This window comes from Musa acuminata, chromosome BXJ2-4 (genome assembly GCF_036884655.1).
Source record: "Musa acuminata AAA Group cultivar baxijiao chromosome BXJ2-4, Cavendish_Baxijiao_AAA, whole genome shotgun sequence".
Taxonomy (NCBI): Eukaryota; Viridiplantae; Streptophyta; class Magnoliopsida; order Zingiberales; family Musaceae; genus Musa; species Musa acuminata.
The window spans coordinates 35591360-35616941 of record NC_088341.1 but is presented as its reverse complement, the minus strand read 5'-3'; the positions used below and the strand labels follow the sequence as shown (position 1 = coordinate 35616941).

The 25582-nt window shown below is 39.1% G+C and overlaps 4 protein-coding genes across 12 annotated transcripts; 3 read left to right on the top strand and 1 right to left on the bottom strand.

The window, feature by feature from the left end:
* Nucleotides 1-899: 899 nt before the first annotated feature.
* LOC135610547 (3-dehydrosphinganine reductase TSC10A-like) lies at nt 900-4319 on the top strand. The gene is made up of 3 exons (XM_065105202.1): nt 900-1478; nt 1635-1782; nt 3816-4319. Exons 1-3 carry the CDS (start codon nt 942-944, stop codon nt 4112-4114), a joined length of 984 nt encoding a protein of 327 aa, XP_064961274.1. The 5' UTR covers nt 900-941; the 3' UTR covers nt 4115-4319.
* A 574-nt stretch (nt 4320-4893) lies between these two features.
* On the top strand, nt 4894-12700 carry LOC135610546 (RNA polymerase sigma factor sigA-like). 4 transcript variants are annotated; one of them, XM_065105198.1, is made up of 10 exons: nt 4894-5028; nt 5995-6749; nt 7529-7727; nt 7863-7955; nt 9254-9382; nt 9904-9957; nt 10039-10116; nt 10203-10265; nt 10496-10608; nt 12429-12700. In XM_065105198.1, exons 2-10 carry the CDS (start codon nt 6091-6093, stop codon nt 12535-12537), a joined length of 1497 nt encoding a protein of 498 aa, XP_064961270.1. In that variant the 5' UTR covers nt 4894-5028; nt 5995-6090; the 3' UTR covers nt 12538-12700. The 4 variants fall into 4 exon arrangements, with proteins under 4 accessions (XP_064961270.1, XP_064961273.1, XP_064961272.1 ...); XM_065105201.1 differs by lacking the exon at nt 4894-5028 and adding an exon at nt 5038-5232; XM_065105200.1 differs by lacking the exon at nt 4894-5028 and adding an exon at nt 5338-5544.
* A 153-nt stretch (nt 12701-12853) lies between these two features.
* On the bottom strand, nt 12854-17419 carry LOC135610545 (pentatricopeptide repeat-containing protein At5g42310, chloroplastic-like). Its single transcript, XM_065105197.1, has 6 exons — nt 16137-17419; nt 14816-14968; nt 14612-14683; nt 14171-14270; nt 14029-14091; nt 12854-13872 (listed from the first exon to the last, which is right to left on the bottom strand). Exons 1-5 carry the CDS (start codon nt 17316-17318, stop codon nt 14042-14044), a joined length of 1557 nt encoding a protein of 518 aa, XP_064961269.1. The 5' UTR covers nt 17319-17419; the 3' UTR covers nt 12854-13872; nt 14029-14041.
* A 395-nt stretch (nt 17420-17814) lies between these two features.
* On the top strand, nt 17815-25446 carry LOC103982299 (uncharacterized). Of its 6 annotated transcripts, XR_010486178.1 has the most exons (7): nt 17819-18279; nt 18368-18445; nt 19818-19932; nt 20510-20637; nt 20741-20966; nt 24410-24584; nt 25115-25446. XR_010486178.1 is itself a non-coding variant. In XM_009399202.3 (6 exons), the coding sequence occupies exons 1-5, from the start codon at nt 18007-18009 to the stop codon at nt 20948-20950; spliced, it is 804 nt and encodes a 267-aa protein (XP_009397477.2). In that variant the 5' UTR covers nt 17815-18006; the 3' UTR covers nt 20951; nt 25115-25446. The 6 variants fall into 6 exon arrangements, 5 of the variants coding, with proteins under 5 accessions (XP_009397477.2, XP_064961268.1, XP_018685197.2 ...); XM_009399202.3 differs by lacking the exon at nt 24410-24584 and having other exon boundaries at nt 17815-18279; nt 20741-20951; XM_065105196.1 differs by lacking the exon at nt 25115-25446 and having other exon boundaries at nt 17818-18279; nt 20741-20951; nt 24410-25107.
* Nucleotides 25447-25582: the final 136 nt, after the last annotated feature.

The following is a 25582-nucleotide window of genomic DNA, read 5'->3' as shown; positions in this document are numbered from 1 at the left end:
AAATATTTTTTCCTACGATCATTTTTTTCCTTCGATAGTAAATAGCTGATTTCACAAAGGTGCAAAATAGGTATGTTGTTTTCTTTTTCTTTTCTACAAAATTATGTTTTTCTTGATTAATGAATGGTTTCCTCACATTTTGATAGGAACTAAAAATAAAAAAATAGAGATCTTAAAACATAGAAAGAGTAGAATGTAACCATTGAGATTAAACATGGATAGAACTTTGAATATGAGATATTGAAAATGTGGAGTGAATTACCACCAACTATCGAAGTGAGATATGGTTCATGCAAACCCAGTCAAATATCAATCGTTGAACCTTTGAATCTGCTGAATAGCTTACGTTCGATGGGATTAAACCCTACCATTACCTGTTAACTTTGTCTTAATCCCTTTGGATACTCTCTCCGATCACCCGATGGACGCCAATAATATTGTAGGTGTGCCGACGGTGATGATCAATGATGGCGTCCTCTTCGATTTAATGCCGGAGGTTGCATTAAAATGGTAAGTACAGATTTCAATTGGAAATTGACTTTAATTTAATGCCGTGGCAATTTGCGTTGAGAGATTACTTTTTAGGTTATGTAGTCCTGGAAATTACACGAACCGTAGGATTTACGAGTCCCGGTAAGATCCACCGTTGAAAAACATTCTTATTTTAATTTGTTTATCTTTTTATTCATCTGATCCGACGCGAAGTCACGAGGCTTTGTGGGTCCCTCCTTCCCATCCGACCCGAAATGTTCGCTCGATTGCCTGCGCAGACTCGACCAAGGAACAGGATTCTCCAACCGTATGATCGGGCCCACCTGCAAGTCACGTTGGCGGATGATGGGACCCACTTGATTTTTGTTCCTACTTATTTATGTGTAGCTTGCACTGAACGTGCCACCTGCGTCGGTCACTCGCGCATTGTGTTGGTCCTCTGCCGATCTATGGCTTCGCTCTTCTTCCTCTTCCTCCTCCTTCTCCTGCCCCTCGTCGTCGTCCTCCTCCTCCTCGCGGTCATCGTACGGCCCCGCCCGGTGCGGATCCCCCTCAAGGGCCGGCACGTCCTCGTGTCCGGCGGCTCCAGCGGCATCGGCTTCGCCCTCGCGCGCCGCGCCGCCGCCGAGGGCGCCCGCGTCTCCATCCTCGCCCGCGACCCCGACCGCCTCCGCGACGCCTGCGACGCCATCCGCCGAGACACTGGCGTCGACGCGGCCGCCCTCGCCGCCGACGTCCGCGACCCCGCCGCCGTCGCCCGTGCCCTGGAGACCGTCGGTCCCGTAGACGTCCTCGTCTGCAACCAAGGCGTCTTCGTGCCGCAGGAGCTGGAGCGGCAGAGCCTGGAGGAGGTCCGCTTCATGGTCGAGGTCAACCTCATGGGCACGTTCCACCTCATCAAGGCCGCTCTCCCCGCAATGAAGCAGAGGGGGAAAGAGACAGGCCTCCCGGCCTCCATTGCCATCATGTCCTCACAGGCCGGCCAGGTACCTTGATGTTCCCAATCGGTCTGTGACAGCCTCGAGTCGATCCAAAGTTTGATCTTTTCTTCGTTTCTGTTCGCTCTCTTCAAAATTCATCCATCCCTTTATTACATGCCAACTTCATGTCCTCTGAGAAATGAGTATTGGATTCGTCCACAGGTGGGTGTTTATGGTTATACGGCATACTCGGCAACCAAATTTGGGCTTCGGGGTCTTGCAGAGGCTTTGCAGCACGAGGTTATTATGGATAATATTCATGTAACTCTCATATTTCCTCCTGATACAGATACACCTGGGCTCGCTGAAGGTTTGGAATACTGTCTTACGCTAGTTGTGTGTTCCACTTCCGTTGAGACTTGTAATCTTACTCATACCATATTTATTATAACAAGGCATGCCTGTTTAGGATCTGCGCAATCTCCAATGAGTTCTGTATTTAAATTAAAATCTCAAGTCATATCTGGAGGAAATTTAGGTGGGTGCCACTTTGCTTGCAGTATCTTTTCTAGGAAGGATGGTTGAGGGTCATGACTTTGCATTTATATTGTTGGCATTTAAGCTACGACAAGAAAGTGGTGATCCATGTTCGCTCATAAATGTACCAGAGGAGATAGTGTAATAGGTGGGTTCATATTCATCTTAGGTTGTAGATATTCTCACTATTGATTGGTTGATTCAAAAATTTCAAATTGTTCTCCTCCACTCCTTAATCTGATTAATGCCCTCTTGAAGTTTACTTGAATCCTCTTTGTTATTTTATCCTACTTCAGTTCTCCCATGCCATTTAATATGTCTAGTGTATCCTTTTCTACTCGACCAATTATTCATGTCCATAAAAGCATACCTAATGTAGGTTTATCCATTGGCTGGGGAGGCTTTGCTTTGTGATTTTTCCGGGTATCTAGTAATTAACATGCTTTGAAATTGAATGAAAAGAAAGGAAAAACCTAAGGGGCACCCTAAATTTACCTTTACTAACTTAGTAACTTTTTAGATCCTCTATGAAATTTTTATGGTCAAGATTTAAAGATATGAGCTGAAGATTGGCCAAGGAGGCTTTGCTCTGTGGTGATACTAGTTATCTAATAATTTAAAATCTTTGAATAAAAAAAAGCATTCCTCAGAACAGCTTGAGCATACCTCTATTAGAGTTAATAACTGTCTAGGTCCTCTATGAAACCTTGGTTGCCAAGATTTAAAGACATGTCATCTCCATTGGCTAGGAAGGCTTTGCTTTGTGGTGTTACTAGGCATCTAGTTATTAAGAATCTTTGACCATAAAAAGTATTCGAGAACACCTAGAGCGTATCTCTACTGGAGTTAGTAACTGTTTAGGTCCTCTTAAGAAACTTTGAAGCCATAAGCTGACCTTTGGTTTGGGAGGCTTTTCTTTATAGTGTTACTAGGTATCTAGTAATCAAGACTCTCTGACTAAAGAAATATTCCTGAGATCACCTCAACCTTCCATCTACTGGAGATAGTAACTGATCAGGTCCTCTATGCAATTTTGATGGCCGAGTTGAATATATGAGGTGACCATTGGTTATGGAGGTTTTGCTTTTTGGTGTTACTAGGTATCTAGTAATCAAGACTCTCTGACTAAAGAAATATTCCTGAGAACACCTTAAGCTTACATCTACTGAAGATAGTCACTGTTTAGGTCCTCTATGAAATTTTGATGGTCGAGGTTTGAAGATATGAGCTGATCATTTGCTAGGGAGACTTTGTTTTGCGGTGTTACTAGATATCTAGTAATTAATAGTCTGACTTAAAAGGTGTTCCTGAGAACACCTTAAACTTACCTATAGTAGCATTAGCAACTGTTTATATCCGCTATGAAATTTTGATTTGAAGATATGAGCTGACCATTGTCTAAGGCAGCCTTGCTTTGTGGTGCTACTAGGTATCTAGTAATTAAGAACAGCATTCCTTGGAACAACTCGAGCATGCCTCTACTAGAGTAACTCTTTAGATCCTGTATGAAACTTTATTAGGCAAAATTAGAGGTTTTTACCCATTCATAGAACCGTTCTTAAGAAGTACCTGTATAGCCAACACGAAGTGGCCTCCATGTACAGCTTGGAGTTTGATTTTGTTATAGTATCACTCTGACTTAACATTTTTAGCTGCTGCTAATGGCCTAATTTTTGTTAACAATGCTCACTTTGTAATTTTAGCATTTGACTTGGTTATTTGATTTATTTGAAAAGAGTGCAATAGTTATTATAGTTGCTATATCATTAGCTTCTATTGAGTCAACAGCGTAAACATACATTCAGGTGAAGGTTGTTGTTGCAAGTTTCTTGAAAATCCATAATCTGGTGTGCAAATTGATTGCAGAGCTGAAGAGAAGGCCAGAGATTACAAATGTGATAGCGGCATCGTCAGGTGGTATGAAGGCCGATGATGTTGCTCAGAAGGCCTTGAACGGAATCAAATCTGCGCAATTTGTGGTTCCTTGCAACTTTGAGGGGACAATGCTATCCATCGTGACAGCTGGTTTGTCTCCTCAGCGATCGTACCTCATGGCATTCAATGAGGTTCTTGGTGCGAGTCTTATGCGCTTCGTCGGCCTGTGCTTCCAGTGGAATTGGTTTAGTGCCATAGAGAAGTGGCACGCCAAGAAGAAGCGCAAATAATTAAGAATGTCTTCTCTCGATGCCACCTTTTAATGGTGTCTAAATAGTTCAGTTGTCTTCAATGTGTCATGATGTACTTTGTTGGAAAATAGATCTGCACATCTTGGTAAGAAAATTCGATACATTAGGTATCGACAATGCTGTATGTTACTCTTGATATGCAGTGTCAAAAGCTTAAATTAATAAAGGAGACAAGTTCTGTTCATCTATGATCTCTGTGATTACTCTAAACCTTTGACTTCCATTCTACTCTTTCTGCATTTGAAGACTTGTATTTTTTTAAATATTTTATGTTACTATCAAAACTGGAGAAAATCATTCATTAATCAAGAAAAAACATAATTTTGTAGAAAAGAAAAAGAAAAAACATAATTTTGCTCTGATGCCACTGTAATACTCTTTAACCACACTTTCTAATCATTAAGAAGCTAATAAAAGTAGAATAATATTAGAAAAATCTGAAAATGAGAATTCTCGAAAAAAGTCTCGGAAGAGACTTGTTTTTCTAAAATTCGATATAAATAGATATGGAGATAGATAGATAGAGAGAGAGAGAGAGAGAGAGAGAGAGAGAGGAGGGAGAGGAGGGGGGGTGTGGCGAGGGAGATAACGTAGGACCGGGTGGTTTGTGAGTAGATGGAGAGCAGTTGTAGCTTTTGTATGGCATCGATGTACTCCGATAAGATTGCGGCAATTGGAGTGTAGTGTATTGGGAGCGGATGTGTGCCACAAGCGCGTGTGAAGTATCTGCTCCACCCAATGGGCGTCCACCCTCCCATATCCCTTGTTGGTCGCCCACTGTCACCTCGCGCCAATAGCCGCGGAATACTCCAAACCCGTAGCAGAAAAGCAGCTGCTCCCTCCCTCGGTTTTCACCGCCTTTCTAGCTGCGGCCGCCCGACCGCCACGCTCTGGTGCGTCCGCCCCCACTCCCGGATCCCCTTTTGTGGTTCTCTCTTTTGAGATCAGAAGTTCGTTTTTATTTGGCGCGTGCCCATGCTAAAAGAGTTGTCCTTTTTCCCCTTTCTTATCCTTCTTGTTCTTCTGGTTGTTGCTAATTGATCGGAAAAGATGACAAGGATTTGTTCTTGATGTTTGTGGTCATCGCCGTCTTTCTGGTAATTGGTAATTGCGCGTTTCTAGTAATTGCACGTAGAAAAGATTCGTTCTTGGTTTCCCTGTCATCTTTTTCTCCGCCGGTTTGCTGCCTCTGTAACGCTCATTTCGATTCTTAATCTGTCCATTGGGTTTCTTCCATGTTGGTATTGTTTCGGATTCGTGTCGTGTAGGAACGCCAATGAGCGATTTTTGGATTAGAATGCTCAGATCTAGTGGAGTTTGCTTCGTTTGATTGATCGCAGATCAACCTTCGGTGCTGGAATTAGATCGCTTGTCTCAAAGATTCCATCTTGCTCATAACCTCCTTGCATGTGAGAATCCAAGCTATCTCAGGAGGCTCCGACTTTTAGTCTGTTGGCTTTTGTTGTCTATCTCGGCGTCTTTGTGAAATAGCAACTTTTTTGGTTATATCCGGGCAGTGTTTCTTTTTGTTATCCTGTCCAAGTAACATCCCTCTGGATGATTTATCGGAATTGATCAAGAGTGCATAGCAATTTCGACTTTCAGCAGAATTTTCAGTCATGTTTTGCGATCATTAACCCAAGAAAGTGGCGCTTGTTAGGCCTGCATAGATTCTTCTCAGTGCCAAGGTTTCTGATTCTTTCAAACTTATTTTAACGTGCCACTTCTTATTCCTTTAAGTCTAAATAACTTTGATATATAATTCACAGTTCATCCCTTTCGTATCATACCTTATGATCGGTTTTATGTGCCCAGTGCCTCGTTGATAAAAGACTGAGAACATGTCTTTTTCTTAATAGGTGGATCACTCTTTTATTGCAATTTGGAAGACATGGCTTTGGCTCGACAAGGTTATTGACCACGTGTAATGGTGATGCACAGACATTTTAGGCTGGATGATGGCTACAGCAGCAGTTATTGGATTACACACAGGAAAGAGGCTTCTGAGCTCTTCATTCTGTCAAACCGACCTCACTGAGAAGTTATTCTCTGTTCCAGATCATGGTTCACTGCCATTTTCGGGTGGCTCCACTAAATGCACCATAGTTGCAAAGAAGTCTTCTCATTTTGGGTCAAATGTTCCACCAACCAGGCACATACCGACTATCAAGGCACTGAGAGAACGTGTCAATACTTCAGCTCCTTCAACTAGCGATACATGGTCTGAGAGGCCTGATCTTGAATCTTCTCTAGAGGTCCTCATTTTGCTACAGAAGTCTATGTTGGAAAAGCAATGGGAACTTCCTTTCACACAGATGACAACTGTTGTTGCTCCTGAGAATAGCTGCCAGATGCCAGAAATTACTCGTTCAGGGATATCTGCCCGTGAGAGGAGAACTATTTCCAGTAGGAAATGTTTTAGTCATAAGGCTAATTTGGTGCCATCAAGCAGAGTGAAACAGCTTCATCCAAGTGTTAGTCGCGAGTTACTTAAATCTGACATTAGTGGTTATGTGCGGGGCACCGTGAGTGAAAACTTGCTGACACATGCAGAAGTCGCAAATCTGTCAAAGACAATAAAAGCTGGTATACATATACAAGAACAGAGGGCAAAGTGAGTTTTTTGTCTCATGCAATTTGGACTTATTTACTATTAGCATACTGACAGACAATCTTCATCTCTTTTATTTTTCTTGTTGGAATATCAAGAATCAACTGAGAGATTGGAAATTCAAGTCTTTGTTTATAACTCAGTTCTTTTAATGAAAGTAGAGATGTAGCAACAATTTGTATATCTTGTAAATTGCCAATGTGATTTTGTCAAGAAATAGTAATTAAACTTATCATGCTTATCTCATCTAGCTCCTCTTTTAAATGGAAATTTCTAGTGTTTGGGTAATTTGCTTCTGAAAAATCTTAATTTTGTTGTATCATATCTAGAAGCTGCTTCAATTCCTTTTTGCCTATATTTGGGCCATATCTAGCAACAATTATAAAGGTAAACAGTATAGTTCGATCCCTTACTTCATATTGCCCTTGGAGAGCTTGATGATTATAATAAGATTGTTCATTTTTGGTAACTACATAAACCGTTCATTATATGATCTTGAACGCATGAAGAGCTTTATAATTTTGATAATTTTCAGATTTCATTTCTTTTTTCTTGAAGATAAAGGTGGTTCTCATTTTTTATTTACTTTGCTCGATGTAGTCAAATTTATCTCGTTACATAGAGTTGCGATAAATCTTTAAATCATGAAGATTAACTGCTTTACGGCAAGCAAATCTCATATGAGTTTGCTGATTGGAACTAAAAGCTACTTGATGTTGTTATTGTTGCTTGCTGCTGCTACTAGCTTCTGTGGACTATGACCAAACTGTTTATGGTTTCAGACTGCAGGATAAATTGGGATTTGAACCAACTGACAGACAGCTGGCTTCTTCATTGAGGATGTCACATGCTGAGTTGCACACAAAAATGATCGAATCTTCTTTGGCAAGGGAGAAGCTTGCAATGAGCAATGTTCGTCTAGTCATGTCTATTGCACAGAAGTATGATAACTTGGGAGCAGAAATGACTGACCTTATCCAGGTAAATCTTCTTTTGTTTTTCTTTTAGACTTGCATTAACTGGCATAGAAAAGTTCTTCATGTAATTATTTTCTGGCATGAATTTCACAGTATAAGCTGCAAGTTTTCGTTGTTAATATAGTTACTTGTTTCACAGGCTGGTTTGATTGGGCTACTTCGTGGGATAGAAAAGTTTGATTCTTCCAAGGGCTTCAGAATATCTACTTATGTATATTGGTGGATACGACAGGTGAATCAAATTATGCTTTAGCTGTTTGATATTTTATGCTAGGTAGATCAGCACATATTATGATGGAAAAGTCAGAGATCAAACCCCATATTTCTGTTTTTGTCTGGGTGATCCTTTGCTTTAGTTGTTTGATAGATTGTGCAGTGGGTAGACTTGCTTTTTCTGCTTGATATTTCTTATATTTTTTTCAATTGGCAAAGTTATCTGTTAATTGGAGTCTATGTTTGATATTGGATATTATGTGGTTAGAACTACTTTCTTTTATGGACTTCTTGTTGCAGCGGATAAACCTGCTTTGTCTGCTTGGTATTACTACGTGTTTTTCAATTGGAAAAATTATCAGTTAATTGAAGTTTCTGTTTGATATTGGATATTATGTGGTTAGAAATAATTTCTTTTATGGACTACTTGTTAGCCAGCATCATTCACAGTCCTTTGCTTTTGAATTTTTTTGCTTAATATGAAACATCTAATTACCTAGCATGTGCCATAAGAAGATGGATGCCAAAGATGGAAATTTTACCTAGTAATTGGTTGGAAATAGGGAGGAAATTAGTTTGCCTTTTTGTTGGTTGTTCATGCAAAATGTAAGTTCTCCTTTACAGGTAGTTAACTGATTCCTTCACCAAAAAACTTCTATATGTTGTTTCTTATGTTTCTTTCTCATTCAGGAGTCATTTAAGTTCCAAAAGACATTCAAGTGAGATCCTAAAATGGCAAGTTGATATTAATGATCACTGTGGCTTCCTGGGCAGCTTGACACGAGAGGATAATGTTGATATCCGATCAGTTTTCCTAATCAATTAAATATTTAGTGTCGTCTTACCAAAGTAGATCTAAGTCTGTCCCATTGTTCCTGGTCCATTTAAACCCAAATATCGTAAAATTCTGCCATGACCAGTGAAAGCGGAAATTGTTAGGTCAAACCATAATGAGGCATATATAATTCATAGCTCCTGATTTGGTTCATGTCACAACAATTCTTCATTTGTAAAAGTTTTTTAAATGTTATTTGAATCACACACAGATGATAAGCTATTTTCTCTTTCTTATCTATGATCTAGAATTATGTTTCCAGAAAGTCTTAACTTGCAGATCTTAAAACTTCAATTCCCACTGGGTTCACATCTGTGCCTCATATAGCTGCTCCTCAATCTTAGCATCTATTTTGATAAATGCTCGATATGGAAGCTTCTATTATAGCATAATGCTACATGCTTATTTGTTTCGATGGTATAGTTTATTATTAAATATGAATTTCATGCATAAATTTTAATAGACACTGTCTTTCTTTCCAGGGTGTCTCGCGAGCATTGTTTAAGAACTCCAGGACATTAAGACTGCCTACTCATTTGCATGAAAGATTAAGTTCAATTAGACATGCAAAGATTAGATTGGAGGAGAAAGGAATTACACCATCAATTGATGTAAGTGAACTTTTATCATACTGTTGGATAGTTCTCCATTTTTCCATGCATGCTTAGTATAGTGCAACATTTTGTTTTTGGGCCTTTCTGCAGTTGACATACAGAAGATGATCTTTATGCTATTCCACTTGCATAATCATTGTTGTTTATAGTTTTCATTATTGTCTTGGTTTAATTGCTAATATATGGAACAGAAGCTGATAAGGCACCTGTCCAGTATCCTGGTGTTAACCATCTTCTTCATGATCTTGACTATAGGAACACCCTATCCTATTAGTTCTCTGTGACCTTGAAATCCATAAGCACTCCCTTTTGCTTGTTCTATCATATTTGTTTATGCCCCCATGGTAGCTCATAATGTTTTTATTCAGATTTAAGATCTTGTTTCTTATTGTTTAGGAAATTAAGCTGCACGATTTTCATTTCTTTTCTTTACTCTATAGAAAGGCAATTGTTTAATAGTGAACTTTACTTCTCTGTGAAGTTTGTAATGATTAGATAATTTCTTTTATTCTTTACAGAAACTTGCAGAGACCCTAAATATGTCGCAGAAAAAAATACGGGATGCCACACAGGTATGGATTCACATTCTTAGTAATTGTATTTGATCTTGTAAGTAGCTGTTTGTTCCTTGCATTTAATGGTCAGAGATGCAGGCAGCGAGCAAAGTACTTTCTCTTGATCGGGAAGCCTTTCCCTCATTAAATGGCCTTCCTGGCGAGACTCTTCACAGTGTAAGTTTAGCAACTCAATTTCTATATAAAAGGTTTGTTGATTATAAAAATTCTCTTTATTTCATAACACCATTTATTTCCTTCAGTATATTGCAGACAGAAACGTTGAAAATAATCCATGGTATGGTTTTGAGGAATGGTCTCTCAAGGTATGCATAGTAAATGTTCTATAACATGGACTTTAATTTTCATTGAAGTTGGCTTGTGATTCTTTGCTCTCTGTTGAATAAACATAGCAACTTAGGGTTTTCTTCTTGGTTATTGCTCAACCTCATTTGAATAGACAAACTTACTAATATAGGTTTTGGAGGATTCTTAATTCATGCTGCTATTTTGTCTCCATCATGCAACCATGATATTTATATTCCAATCTATCCAGGATGAAGTCAAGAAGCTTTTATATACAACACTTAGCAAGCGGGAGAGAGAGATTATTAGACTTTATCATGGTATTGACAGTGAGTGTCATACATGGGAGGATATCGGCAAACAGTAAGCAGTTTATTCTTATCAATTTCTGATTTAATTCTGATTCAGATTTGTTTTCTTGAGACAACTCCGGGAGATATGAATATTTATTATCATTTTTTCTCCTTGTTCTGCTCTCCTTTTGAACTTACGATTTCCACTATAAGTCCTAGCATATGGGAACTGAAGCATATTTTTTCATAAAATAAATATAGGATGAGAAGCATTCTTCTTTTGGCATGTTCCATTGATAGGGAAATTGTGGATTATTTGTTACTGAAATTAAAATGTGGATTATTTGTTACTGGAATTGCAATCTCCAAATTAGCAGTCTCCATGGTAGCAATTATAGTAGTGTACAAGGGTCCAAGGTTCATGTTTCACCTGAGTCCTTCAATTTTAATCTGGTGCTTAAAGTTGCAAAACTCCGAGTGTTTGCCTTTTGCCTTCTTTTTTCTTGCATTGTCATGCCAAATGACGAAAATGCTTAGTTCCTTGGGTAAATTCTCTCTTTCAGAGACCACAGTGTTTCTCATGCTCGGGTATTAAAAAGTTAATCATGCAAGACTTTCCAAAAGAAAAACAAGGGAAAAAATGTATTTACTTTCAAGCTATAAGATAGAACTTCTCCAGTTGACTCTTTTCCTTCTTTCTCTCAGAAAGAAGTTGTTTGGCATAATAGTGTTGAGATGTGAAGAAAGGTTCTAGAATAATAGTGTTCTTAAAGTAGTCTTCTTTTTCTGTGGAAAAAAATGTGAAAAAAGTTTTTTATTCCTGATCAAAAGAAGAAAACACCACCACCATATATAGCACTTCAGAGAGCACTCTTAAACTATCTACTTGAGTGTTTGTGACCCCAGTATCAACAGTATTATCTACTGAAACAAAATTTTACAATGCAATCCCAAACAAACAGAATTTGGTAATCTCCAGCCAACTGAAGAAGAAATCTATCTTTAGCACTGCAAACCATTCCAAATCTACATTTCCAAAAACGGTTCTCCCTTGAACAATCAACTGAAAATTGGCATTTTACAGTTGTATGATGCATCTCATAATCTTTTATGTACTAGCCTGCTTATTGAACATGTGATATTTCATTCATTCGATGCTAAATACAAAGCAAAGCAACAAACATTCCTCTACTTAACTTCAATAGTAAGCACTTCCCTTGTAATTATCAGTAATCAGCAGTTATTTCCCATGTCCGCTTGGTGATTTTACTACTACTATAAAAAAAGGAGTTTTCAACTGTAATAACTTTCTTCAAGTGCAGCTGATTGACATGGTGGCCTGACACATTATATGCTTCCATTATCGAGCATGACCTGATGAATGCATTTTGTCCATAGAGATCAGTTCAACAGCAACCACAAATGCCTTAGGATTTCATCTTTCTTCTGTATCACTATTGATTTTGTAATGTCATATAAACATTCTCCTATAGCTACAACTCATCTATGCTTCTTCATTTGATCAACACTACCCTGGTGCAACATCATGCAGACTGCATCTGCAACTTTCTTTTGAATCTTCGGTGTGTTCCATTTTCTGTTTTAACTCGCATGGTTAGTCTTTTACATTTAATCAGAAGTTGAATCCTTCTTAGACAAGGATTCTTTAATTGGAAAAAGGGAAACAAGATAACATGCTTTCCTTGATGCATTTGTTTATATGTCCTAAAAGTGGTGATGAGTCTTCTACATTACGGAGTACATTTGTATTTGAGTAAAGTTTCTGAAAATATTGAAACTATTGAATCTTGGCATGACAATTTCTACACCTATGTGCATAGATAGATATACATACTTGATGCTTGTTAATAGCCATGTTTTCTTCTTCAGGTTCGGTTTGTCGAGAGAACGTGTTAGACAAGTGGGGCTCATCGCCATGGAGAAGCTCAAGCATGTGGCAAGAAGAAGAAAATTGGAGGCAGTGTTGGTAAAGCATTAAAATGACATGTATCGATCGGCTTGGCACTACATGATGACCATGTATATGAAACAAAAACAAACATGGATCTCTACATTTATTTTTCATCGAGAAGTAATTATACGTGTACATGTTTAATGGTGCAATTGGAAATACTCGCTGGTCAAAGAATTTTGTTTCACAACATTGCTTCCCGAGCTGGATATCGTTTCGTATATTAATGATGTTCTTGTAAGTGAAACATGATGGCCTTTGATTTGCATGGAAAATCTAGAAAAATCAATTGGCCTAACATTCTTCATCTCATAGTACTTGTGGCACATTACAGACAGTCATATATTAAACTTTGGTTGGACATATACTTCAAAGCATTGCATAACTAGTTCTTTACATTCTCTCTCACATGACACACATGTATGATGTTTCTCATGACAGAACTAAACAACTTTTGGCTAGGCTGTGGGTGTTTGGATAATTCAGATCCTCACTTGGAAAACCAGCTTGACTGATAAAATCAAAGTAGATAGCACAAACTAATGGAGGTTGTAAATGAGTATTTGGTTTTGTACATGATGGTATCGCATAATGTCAAAACAATCAATACTTGTAGTAGTTTAGCAGCTCAAGGTTAGATGGAGAAAGTTTAGGATCTCCTGGTGGAGACGAAGGTAAGATAAACTGATGTCCAATTATGCATTACCACCAATGGTTTACCCCCTCCAATTCTCAGTGTCAAAACCCCAAGTTCCTTCAAATATCGTTGACAAGATGTTGATAGATAGAAACTGTCATTGTTGAGCTACTGAAGGTAAGATATTAGAGGAAACTGAAGTTACTGAACACTGAACCTCCTATAGCATATATAGAGGCATTGCATTCAGGGCTTCTGTGCTGATCTTTCTCCCAATGAATTCCCAGGTAGATCTTCTCCTTTCCTCCTCCAGTAGTAAAGTAAGAAACATAAAAAGAAAGAACCTGCCAGAAAATAAAGATTCAATCTCTGAAATTTCTAGATCCCAAAGTCACCTTTGAAGGTCTTATTGTCTGATGCTGTTGATATGATTCTGTGAAGCTGCCATTTGTAGGTGATTTCTGACAGCGATAAGTGCATGGTATTCCTCTTTGCCACACATTGCATTGTGCCAAGCATGACTTTGAATGTCTTTTGATTCCCATGAGTTGAAATACTACTCATCGTTAGTGAATGAAGCCAAGGATTCATTGTCAGATGGAAGACAACCCTAGCTCTGAATGAGCAGTTAACCATACCAGGTAATTATTTGATCTCAGTGCAATACCAAAAACAGATTTGGCAACAAAATCACTTGAAAGATGCTTCTCTGGCCCCATTTTTATCTGTTAATTAGACAGCTCCTTGTCAGAAACCCTCAAATGGAATATACAAATAAACAAGATGTAGATCTCTTTTTCATCCAAGATAGTGAAATATTTTGACAATGAAGACTTGCAAATATATAGAGGGAAAAAGATATATGTATAAATATATTTTACCTCGTTTGTGAAGTCACTGGTTTCCAGATCGTAGAAAGGTTTTTGAATTTGTACTAAAACCACCTGAATACCACCAAGAACATTAATAGAAAAGGCATTTGCATGTACAAAACATAGCTATACCTCATGCTACTGTCATTACCTCTCTGTTCACATATAATTGAGGCATTATGCAACATCTCTCTAGCTTTTCTATCAGGTGTGCAGCCGGCATGTTCCATCTCTTTATATATTATTGGAACCTGAATGACAGGCGAAGAAACTTACGTCCACAACCTTGGAAATAAAAAGAGTTCTAGGAAAGGGCTGACATCTTCATCACCAAACAGTGTGCAACACAAGAATAAACATCGGTCAAGGAAATCTGGCAAGTCAATCCAAAATATATTGAACAGTAACTAAACAATCTTTTCTTATACCAAGGAGGAAAAGGAAAATTAAATTCCTACATACTCATGTATTTAGATGAAATAGATGAAATAGATGAAGTATTGCACTCTACTTCCGGCCAAATGTACTTAGCTTCCCACTTCTGGTTAAGCATTAAACAGAACAAACAGGGAAAAAAAAAGAATAACCTGACCTGTTCATATTTTTTACCCCTCATGAATGCTTTCATTAAAGTACAATAAGTAACCACATCTGGACTGATGCCCTACAGAACCAATAATAGTCCTTTCTAGTCAATTCTGATTGTAAAATCTTTAAAAGATAACAAAAGCAAAGGACAAAAGAGATAGTAGATCATATAATAAATTTGATCTTGTTCAGCTCATAAGTCACTTACACTTTCCTTGATATGTTCAAAAACTGCCATTGCCTCAAAGTGCCTTCCGGCAATACCAAATGCATTCATCAACAGATTTAACATTATAAGGTTTGGTTCAATGCCATCTGCTTCCATTAGCTGAAGCACCCTCAAAGTTTGTTCACACAGCCCCTAACAAAAAGGCAAGAATATAAATAATACAGAAATTATCAGGAAAATCACACACTCAAAAACATACATGTGAGAGAATTCCAGTGCGCTGAAAATTGCAGTGTGAAGTAGGTAACTGCATAACCAAACTGAGCTAGATAAAGCCTACTCATGCTCAAGCTTTGCTTGATATTAGTAACTGGTATCAAGAATAAGCATCTGAATTTGCTATGTTATAAAATTATGTCCCAGCCGGACCTCCTTTGCAAGCATCACATGTTATAAGTCATCTATAACTCACATTTATGACAGAAACTTAGAAGCAAACAAACAAATGCAATATAACTCTAGTTATGTGACAACTGCCTTGACAATCTATTATTAACAGATACTACTTTATTTTGAGAAATATATTGAAATAATATATGTTCAAGCCAGTTTGAAGCCAAGCATAGTTACATCCAATTAAGTTCAAGGTTAGTTTGAAATTGATTTAGAGCCTCATCTATTGTTTGTTTATTCTCAAACTGAACTTAGCAATCTAGAGCTCTTTACAAATGGGTTGTTTCAGTTACTGGCCTGAAAGTAGGACAACTATAAACAAGAAAATGCTAACAGAATCTAAACATCCCAAAATAAAATCCCCGACAAAAATGGAAGAAAAAAAACCTCTTGCACACTATAACTCTCACTGTTACAGTCCTGTCCATCGCAAATGGACACCTAATCTTCCGATTGAGGCTAAAAATAATCACTTTATGTGTTTCAATGTTGGTAATTGCTGGTTTAGCTAATTACAACATTTGATTTAGAAGGAATCAATTATGAAAAAGAAGAAACTCCCAAGTCTTTGTCATGAAATAAATGCTTTGACATTGAGGAAAACCTTTCTCCTGCAACTTTTGCTGTCACTAATTTGAAGGAACATAGATGGCAGTCAATCAAGAGTGAGGGGCTCACTGTCTGTGCTGCATGCATCTCTACCCGGCTATTGAAACCAATGGAAGCTAAAAGAAAGCATAGCACAGCATGGTTTCTCCATTTCAAAGCAAGAATTGTTTCAAAGATTTCAGATATACAAAAATTCTGGTTAAAATCAACAAATATCAGCAGCATCAAAAGATAAGCAATGTAACAATGCTTCTTATATAACAGTAAATTCAACAGACTGATTAGACAATCTGCGCACCTGCTGAGCATATGCATTTGCCAATACACAGTATATGCTCGCTGAAACCTGCATACCTTCGGCTTTAAGTGCAGCCACACACTCCTCAGCATTGTGGAACGTACCATACTGACCATATATATCCACTAAAATTGAATATATGATGCCACTTTCTCTTAGACCTCTATATTTCATACCCTCGAACAATTTCTTCATCTCATCCCATCTTCCCCGCTCTCCTAACCGATTAATGATATTAACAAAGATCTTAGGATCAGGGTACAATCCTGCTTCCTGCATTTTTGCAAAGAATCCAAGAGCGTGTTTCAGATCTCCAGCCTTGCAATGCCACCGAATCAGTGCATTCCAAGTCATGATGTCCGGTTTCAAGCCTGTACTCTGCATTTTCTCAAATATCTTAACTGCTTCATCCAACTGACCATACTTCCCAAATGTATCAATCATACCATTGTACATCCTCACGTCAGGTTCAATCCCTAGCTCATGCATCTCCACCACAAGGCTCATAGCCTTCTTCCACATGCCATTGTCCCTGTAAAGCCTTATGATTTTGCTATAAACGAAAGAATCCAACCAAAAACCCTTCTCCTTCATCTCTCCAAGAACCCACCAGGTGTCCTCTAACCGCCCGGAATGGACGTACGAATCCAGGAGGAGCAAGTAAGTCTCTCGATTCCGATCGATGCCCTCCTTGCCCATCTCGACCAGCAAGCGATCAGCCATCAAGAGCTGCCCTTTCCTCAAGAACCCGCCGAGGAGTGCGTTGTACTCCCTCGAGGTCAGCCGATGGCCGGACCACTTCATCTCTCGGAAGACGGCGTCAGCCTCGAGCGTCCTCCCGGTGCGCCCCAACGCGTAGACGAGGCGGGCGTAGCACGCCGTGCTTGGGCGCATCCCCGCCGCCTCCATCCGGCTCAAGAGGTGCAAAGACCGGTCAAGGCGGCCCTTTGCGCAGTGGGATTGGATCAAAGCGTTGTAGGATTCCCGCGAAAGCTCTTCCTTCTCGTTTTCTTGACCGACTCCATCATCAAGGTGGTCTTTTGGGACCAAGATCGAATTTTTCGGTGCGACAGCAGCGAGTTTGCGGAGGTCGCGTCGTCCGGGCGGGGAAGAAGTGAAGCCACGAGGGAAGGGATTAAGAAGGGAGGGTTTTAGGGGGAATCCGATAAGCGCAGCTTCCATTTCCACTCGTTCTGGATTCAACTCATATTGATTTCTACAGAAATGAGAGGCCAATTGAGCGACAGAGAGCGAGATTTATGGAGCGAAGCAGAAGGAGCACGAAGCAGCCACCGGGGAGGATATCTTTAATTACGGCATAAGACCCCGTTCTAGTCGCGAAACATGACGTGGCGAACACTGACGCGGCAGGACAGGGCGGGGCCCATAAGTCCCCTTCACGTGGGCCTATGTTGTCTTGAATCGTGCCATCAGCCGCGTCCAGAATAGCTGCTCTTCTTTGGCTGACTGCTGCTGACGTGACTTGGCGGGAACGTTAACGGATCGTATCATACGACCCGAATCCGACAAAAACCGTGACGGTCCGATTAGTTTATTGTAACGGTTTCGGTAGAGGCCATTGTGAGAATGTAACGGGCCATTTATATCGTTGATTTGGACTTGCAGTGCGCTGTTCGCACATCGTTTTCCCGGCGAGATCAGAAGCCAAACATGTGGCGATGGCTCCGCCGCAACGGGGAGCAAGGCGCCGATTCAATCCACCTCCCTCCTCCCTTTCCCTATCCAAGTCTACCTTCAATGCACCTCGTTTGTTGTCGTCAATTCCTCGTCTTTTTAATCTGCCGCTCGCAAGGACGCGGCTTGCTCTGCCAGCAGGCATCGAGCTTCTCGTGGTCCCCGGTGAGCAGCCATGAAGACCCATCGCCTCGTACTTCGCCGTTCCGGAGGCCTGATGCCATCCGGAATCCCGAGCAAGCCGAAGCTCGGCCTTAGAGTTCTCGGAATCTTCTCGGCATGGCCGAGGCTTGCGTCCTTTGCGCCCGTGAAAGCCAGCTCGGGCGTCGGGGACACCTCCGTCTCGCATTCGACCATCGTTCCCGCTTCCGCGGCCGAACCGGGGCATCGAAGGGATCCCGTGCTGGGTTCTTTGGAAGTTGATGACGTGGAAGAGAAGATCGAAAAGGTGAGATCTTTCTCCGTTTGGCTTGATGTCGCCGCAATGGTTTTGGAAGAAAAGAAAGTGCCTTATCAGTCAAGATTTTTCCTTGCAGGTGATATATAGGTGTCGATTCTTCGCGTTCCTCCCGGTGGCTGGTTCTCTGATGGGTTCCATAATCTGTTTTCTCAAGGTATGGTCGGACTTCGTTAGATTGCTTCTTTGTCCGCTGGTCGATCTTTAATTTGCATGACAGGTGTTTGTTATTCGGTCGTCACCGACTCTCGAGTGATTAGAAGTGAAAGATACAGGTGCAGACATAGGATACGAGGTGTCAACTGGGCCAGGGGTTCTGAAATAACTAACCATATTCCATCTTACTCCGCGATAAAAGCTAATTTGGATGGATATCCCATAAAATAGACAAACAAAAAGAATTTGGATGATTTACATGTCCAATCTATCACAGGAAAGGTGTCCATATGAGTTGAATTTTTGCAACCATTACTTGAATAACTTTTCCTTTTATTGATCTACTAATTTATATCATGCATTAATCTATATTTTTTCTTTTAGTTGTTCAGGTGACTTTAGTTGTGGGATCAATTGAGCAATACTAGATATGCAATTTTTCATGGTCTTCTATAGTAAACATTGATAAATGTTGCTAATTTCATTTACCAAGATGATGCCAGAGCAATTAGGCAATCTTTGGTTCATCAATAAATTGTCAATATTCTTGCTGTCATGGAAAGCATACGTCTTCTGAGAAGAGCAGCTGAGATTGTGGCCAAGAGATTCAGGGCTACATTTCTTTCGATAACTGTAGACTCTTTTTAAATGCCTCATATGAGGGTAGTTCAATTTGATTATATGTAACTGAATTCCTTTTCTGCATGTTTGTTGTTCTAGCTGTCCTCAAACTTGTTGTTAATGGAAGGACTACCTAGTCGATGAGGCCCCTTCTGTGAGATGGGAAAGCACGATACCTATGCAGGGTTAAGTTTGCTTGCCAAGAAGAACTACGACTCAGAATTTTAGCACTTAGGTTTCTCTGGTCCAACCTCACCATGGCTCCAAGGCTTACAACATTGAATTTTGTATATTAATATCAAATTGTCTTCACTGAATTATCTTAATGCATTGAGTATTACCACTTTCACAATGTTATGTTAATTATGTTTATAAAGTTTTGAGACAGTAGCGTGCAGTATTATGTGCTTTAATCAAATGATTTGAGTACTTAACATTTAGTTTCCCTGGTTTAACTTCTTTGGACTACTTACAGTCTTTCTATTTGAGTACCTTAACTTCATATTGGTCATGAATCATTTATGTTCTGATATTAATTTGTAAACATGGAAAACAAGTCCCACCTCAATAGCAATGAATGCACAATGAATTTCTAAGACTGGGCATTACATAACCCTTTAAATTTGTTCAGATTCTATGTAGCTAAATTTACTTTTGGTTGCTTGGTACTGTATTTACAGGCAAGATGTCTTGCAGAAGGAAACCTTATCCTTTTTCATCTCTAAGAGTAGTTTCATACCTTCTTGAAACAGTCAGCAATCTTAACAATACCAAGTGCTGTGCAGGGTTGCACATATGTGATAGATTCATTCGGAGAATATTTTTTGAGTGGTGGGAAAGTGATTCTGATGTTGGTTGGAGCCATTGGTAAGACAATGTATATCCAAAAATGTATACACTTTGAAATAGACATGAATTGTTTCACATGCCACTTACTAGGAAGCTATCAAGTTACTGTTCTTAGTTGATTAATCATAACATACTATGTCATGCAACTATCAATAGGCAATTTTTAGTATTTCAAGTTTTCTGTCAAATGATCTAAATTTTATAGTGGGTGCTAATTTCTGATTCTGTAGTTCTTGAAAAGATAATCTACTGGCATAAATTACACATCAATTTTGTCATTATTCTGAACAAGTTGACCTCTGGACTGCTTATGACTGTATCAGTAACAATTTAATGGGTTTTTTAATTTCTCCTAGAAGGATTGTTTGAATATGATATTGGACATTGACATGCCATTTAACTTGTGCTGAAAACATTGTTATAATTTTCTGGGTGTTATCTTGATCATATACCAGAGCTTACATAGACAGGCTATTACTTGGTAGTTGAAGCATGAAGAAGCACATTTTCATGCTGGTCTGTTCCTCTAAAGAAATGTTGTCATTATAGATAGTTCTTAATCTGTCACTAACCTTCATTTTGTTTCACCTTTCAGATGTCTATCTTATTGGAACTGTGATGCTTGTGTTTGGAATGGGTCTCTACGAGCTCTTCATCAGTAATTTTGATATAGCAAAAATGTCCTCCTCTGGATCAAACCTGCTTGGATTATTCAAACTTCTGGTTTGTCCCTTCACTCAATTATAGTTTAGATTTTAGATATCAGAACAAGTTACTAAATATCATAATGTTAATTTCTAAACTATTCTGGCTTTATTATGTTAAGGAACGACCTAGGTGCCTGGAAATAAAGTCAGTCAATGAATTGAAGACTAAGGTGGGGCACGTCATAGTGATGGCTCTATTGGTTGGGATGTTTGAAAATAGCAAGAAGGTCACAATATCTTCTCCAGCAGATTTACTATGCTTCGCAGCTTCTATTCTGCTGTCTTCAAGTTGCCTTTATCTTCTGTCAAAGCTTCATGCCACCAAATGAAGTAAGCACGCCAGAGGTAGCAGCTTAAGATGTATCCCATAATTTCCATTATCGTTTACTATAAAACTGATGTATCTTTGACAGTTATCATATTATTCGTCAGACATAACTCAACTGTACATATTGCTTATGATGCACAATCTGTAGAAAAATAATAGATGCTTTTCAACTGAAGGTTTGTGGAAGAATTTGTCAATTTCATTTCTATAGTCTGTAAATGTAGGTTCAGATGAGTTACGCATATTAATAGGAATTTACTGAAAAATCAGGAACTGTTTTCTCAGAGTCAGCTGTAGTCGTTTCTTATTTAATTTTTTTTCCTTTCATTCAATATTAGTCTAATCTTCTGTTTTTCCTCAAGGTCTAAATACTTCCTGCTCTATCCCCAAACATGGACATAATAGTGTATGTTATCTAAATACTTCTCTGTCCCCAAACATGGCCATAATAGTATCTAAGCGAGAGAACCTCCAATACTGTTGTATGATACCATGGGCCTCCAATTTATCTTCTTTGTATGAAACAGCAACAAGCACCCAGGATGTATGAGAGAGCTGGGACCCTGCCATGCAATACTACTAGAATACTAGACTTGTTGCCTCATTAAATAGAAAATAAAAAAGGTAGGTAATGGATTTTAAGGTAGACAAATTGTTATACATAGAAAGGGAATTTTATCTTGAGAATTTTTTTAATAGATCTGTCAGAAATCATAAAAAGAATTGTAGTGATTTTCTATCATGAAATATGACAAGACATCTTTGCACTAAAATCACTTCAATGGCAAAAACCCTGATCAACGTCCATCCTTAATTATTGTTCCATCTAAATTACTTATCCATCACATTATATCAGATCTCACGAATGGATGCTGAATTCTCAAGAAATCCAAAGGGTTGGCTATAGAGAAACCAATTTTGAGATGTGAATCATGGATTGCTCAATACTGATCAAAGTTACTCATGTAAGCACTTTGATAGTACGATAGTCCTTATAGTGCTTAATAGACACTTTGTATAAGGTGCACCAGAGGGAGTTTCCTTTTCGTGCTACTGAGACCATCCAGGAAATTGTTGCCGCTATCACTCAACTGTTCATTTAGAATACCAAAGTATAAGCACCACATTGCAATGCTAATGCATTGAATTGCAAACATCATGGTGTATAGTTGGTGGAACCATGTGCCTGACATCAAAAGAGGTCTCATCGATGATCTTTATATCTCCAAAATCCCTCTTTTCTTTCAGAGATGAGAGAAAGGAAGAATCTTTTGTCAACTTTTTTTTTTTCTCATCTTCATCCAGCCACAGAAGGAAAAGCAATTTCCTATTTTCTCCTTTCATACTAACTTCTTATTGGTTGAATCAAGGAGAGAGGTGGTCGGAAACAGATAATGTCATTTTCTTTCTGAAAGTTTTTTGTGTTCTTTCTCTACAGAATACACAGGTTTAAAGAGAAATGAAAATTTTGTTTTCTTTCTCCTCATGTTCCAAACAACAGAAGGAAAGTGGTCATCTCTTATCTTCTCTCATAAACTTTTGTTCTCTTCCATTTTTCTGTTCTGAGTAGTTTCATGCAATGCATCAGTATACTGCAATTGTAGGCAAAAAACTCCTGTTTTGTGTGTTTTATCTGTTGCCTCTTCATATTCTTTCTATCCAATAAAAGGTGTATACATTTTTCTGGTCCTAAGCTTTCAGCCATGTGAATCATGAGCATGTGGAATGGTACTGTTCCCCTCTTCATCTGCCACTGATGACCAAGCATTGCATCAGTTTAAGGAATTCAGGACTAACAATTTTAGATGGTCGATGCTTGCAATTTTACACACCTGTCATCTTAAATTTTGTGTGGCATTCCTTCTTTGTTCAAACTCACTAGTCCACCAGTCAATGAAGGTTAGGATATCCCCAGGTTGTCACTTGCAAAGTATAGCATGGAGTTGACCTCACAAGAAACTGATGGCTAGGAATATATGGGAAGTAAAATAACAGGTGATGCATTTGCACAAGTAACATGATGGGAACCTTTAAACTTCCTGAGTACAAGAAAGTAGTTGGATGTGGGTAATTGGGTAACCAATTATTACTGTGACCAGCAGATATGAGGAACAGGAAATTAGATCTTCTGAGAGGGCATAGAAAAATAATGGGATAAGTATGAGAGGATTTCAGTCAAACATAGCTAAGTGGGAAAGCTAACTTTTGGATGTGATTAGTGAAGAACATGTTCCTATTGATTCAGTGGAAGTTAGAAAACTTATTTTTATGGTTCAACTTGCTCAAAAAAAGATCTGGTTTATAATTTTTGGATTCCCATATCAACATTCCTCCTTAGCAAAAACTGTTCCTTCCATGTCCCATGTTAGATTACCTACATTATTTGGCATCTCAAGTTGGAGCAGCATGGCAAAGCAGATTGAATTGCAAGAAACAGTGGCCAGATTTATGAGTTTCTGCATTCGTACTCTCCTAGAATTCAAAACAAAACCTTCATCTGTACTTTAAAGAGTGGTATCCTGGAAGTCATTTTTGGTTGAGTTCAATCGCTTTTAACATTTGCACAATGGCAATTAAGTCTAAGAATTGATCTCTTACTTTGATCACTTGTGTAAAGTGGGGTAGACAATGAACATGTTAATTGTTAGTGGTGCCACAGAAGCATGCCCACATGCTTGAGATCTGTATTCTCCTGAAGAATTTGGTAACCAAAGCTTAGTGTCCCAAAAACTTCTTAATCACAAAGGGGATGTTGGATTCAACACTATAATCTGGAGAATTGAAGCACTTTAACTAATGTCTAGTTGTTTTGTCATGATGGCCACTTGTTTTCTCAAAAGAACCAGAAACTCCTCTCACTTTGACTTGACTCTATTCCTGGAACCTCTGCTTTCACAAAAGGAAGATGTACCTGTGACACTGACATTAAAAGTATAATGTGACAAAACTTTAGTGTTTCCAGTGCTCAAGAGTACAGTTCACGATCTAATTGTTGGCGGCACAAGTATTCCAAAAACCACCAAGATGTTCTTGACCTCTTTCAACAAATAATAATAAGAATTTCTGGATCTCATGAAGATGGAGGCTGGTGTGTTTGTTTGTTGTGTGTGTGTGTGTGTGTGAGAGAGAGAGAGAGAGAGAGAGCGGTTACAAATGCATTTATGATCTGCTTGTTGGCACTTCTCTATGAGAAATTTACTTGGTATTATCAACTGTGTTAGTGAAAATTAAGTTGTAGGTAAGATAAAGCTTCCTCATCAAGAAATCCTTTTTAGTTTTTTTTAGGACTTCTGTCATTCATAGTGACAATAAGCTCCACAAAATAAGTCTAGTTCAAAGAGAACTCATTACTCTGCTTTCTTGTTCCCTTATGATTGTCATAATGTTTGTCCTCAAATTCCTGCAACTTTTTTCTTATATTCCTTTGGTTTCCACAACCTTAGTAATGAAATGATTTCAGTTTCAGTACTGAAAGCACCTACTTCATCTGGAAGACTTGTTTGCCATAAGTTCCTCCATCAAAGCATATCTCTTCAATGAAAAAATCAGATGCTTCAGTGGTACTCACCATTTTGGATCCATTCACAAACTCAGGAAATTGCTTGTCCTCCAATCCAACTGGCCTCAGCTGGATGGTATGTCCTATTCTTTTAGGTCTTTTGAATCAGTAGGCCATGAACGCAACTGTAGCCTTTGGATTTCTAAGCTTAGTGCAGTCTAATCAAGGACAATATTCCCTTTGTCATTTCACTTTGTGGTCTGGTCTCAACACATTGTACTTTGTTCTGGAAGTTCCACCTCAGATGTCTCCTGACACCTGACTATGAATGGAAAAGATACTTGGCTATCTTACTAAGTTTGCCAACGAATCTATCCTAAGCCTGAAAGGATCTTGCTTGTCCTTTGTTTACTGATACAATTGAGACAGTGGGTCCTGAAACCCTAACAAGCAGGCCATGCTGCATATTTTATGTTAGTGACTTGGCTTCACTATTTAAAGAAGGGATGTTGCAGCACTCATTCCACCTTGCATCCTTCCTACCTCTACCTTCAGTCTTGTGACTCTCATCAGTTCAGCAGCTGATCCTAACCCTAATCCATGGCTCTTTTGGCCAAACATGTCTCGCCTGTAGCAAAGCTGATCATTGCCATTCTCCTCATGCAGCTCTTCCACTCGGCTGAAGCAGGAACCCTAGAATGCAATGCATGGGTGGCCTCCAGCTGCGCTTCGACGGTGCCGAAAAATCCATGCCCCAGAAAGCTCCTCAAGGATATACATGGTAGATACTTGATGCAGTGGCAGGCACCCACCAACCCGGGACATAGCCCCAGTATCGGCCATGGCATCCCTCATAAGATCTGAATCTGATATTATTCTGTTCTGGTTAAAATGTTGCATGAACCGGTGTGCTCCTGTTGTACGCGCATGTGATGTATTGCCATAGAGTCTTAACTTGTTTCCTATCATAAAGCTTCATGCAGATCTCCTTCTTGTCATCTGCGTAGCATCTCATGTTCTTACTTCATGTTTCCTCCATTGTGTGTGTGCATCTGTTGTTACATGAGCTTAAACTCTCCTTGTCATCTGTTGTTTCCTACCGTAAAGGTTCATGCAGATCTCCATGTTGTCATC

Bases quoted from the DNA above. Each gene is read 5' to 3' on its own strand.
- LOC135610545 (XM_065105197.1), bottom strand. From the start codon at position 17,318: ATGGAAGCTGCGCTTATCGGATTCCCCCTAAAACCCTCCCTTCTTAAT. The intron at 14,684-14,815 runs GTAAGTGACTTA...TTGGTTCTGTAG, and splicing joins TTGAACATATCAAGGAAAGT to GGCATCAGTCCAGATGTGGT. The intron at 14,271-14,611 runs GTCAGGTTATTC...CCTGTCATTCAG, and splicing joins GGGGTAAAAAATATGAACAG to GTTCCAATAATATATAAAGA.
- LOC135610547 (XM_065105202.1), top strand. From the start codon at position 942: ATGGCTTCGCTCTTCTTCCTCTTCCTCCTCCTTCTCCTGCCCCTCGTC. The intron at 1,479-1,634 runs GTACCTTGATGT...ATTCGTCCACAG, and splicing joins TGTCCTCACAGGCCGGCCAG to GTGGGTGTTTATGGTTATAC. The intron at 1,783-3,815 runs GTTTGGAATACT...AATTGATTGCAG, and splicing joins TACACCTGGGCTCGCTGAAG to AGCTGAAGAGAAGGCCAGAG.
- LOC135610546 (XM_065105198.1), top strand. From the start codon at position 6,091: ATGATGGCTACAGCAGCAGTTATTGGATTACACACAGGAAAGAGGCTT. The intron at 6,750-7,528 runs GTGAGTTTTTTG...TTATGGTTTCAG, and splicing joins ATACAAGAACAGAGGGCAAA to ACTGCAGGATAAATTGGGAT. The intron at 10,117-10,202 runs GTAAGTTTAGCA...TATTTCCTTCAG, and splicing joins CTGGCGAGACTCTTCACAGT to TATATTGCAGACAGAAACGT.
- LOC103982299 (XM_009399202.3), top strand. From the start codon at position 18,007: ATGAAGACCCATCGCCTCGTACTTCGCCGTTCCGGAGGCCTGATGCCA. The intron at 18,446-19,817 runs GTATGGTCGGAC...TTCTTGAAACAG, and splicing joins CCATAATCTGTTTTCTCAAG to TCAGCAATCTTAACAATACC. The intron at 20,638-20,740 runs GTTTGTCCCTTC...TATTATGTTAAG, and splicing joins TTGGATTATTCAAACTTCTG to GAACGACCTAGGTGCCTGGA.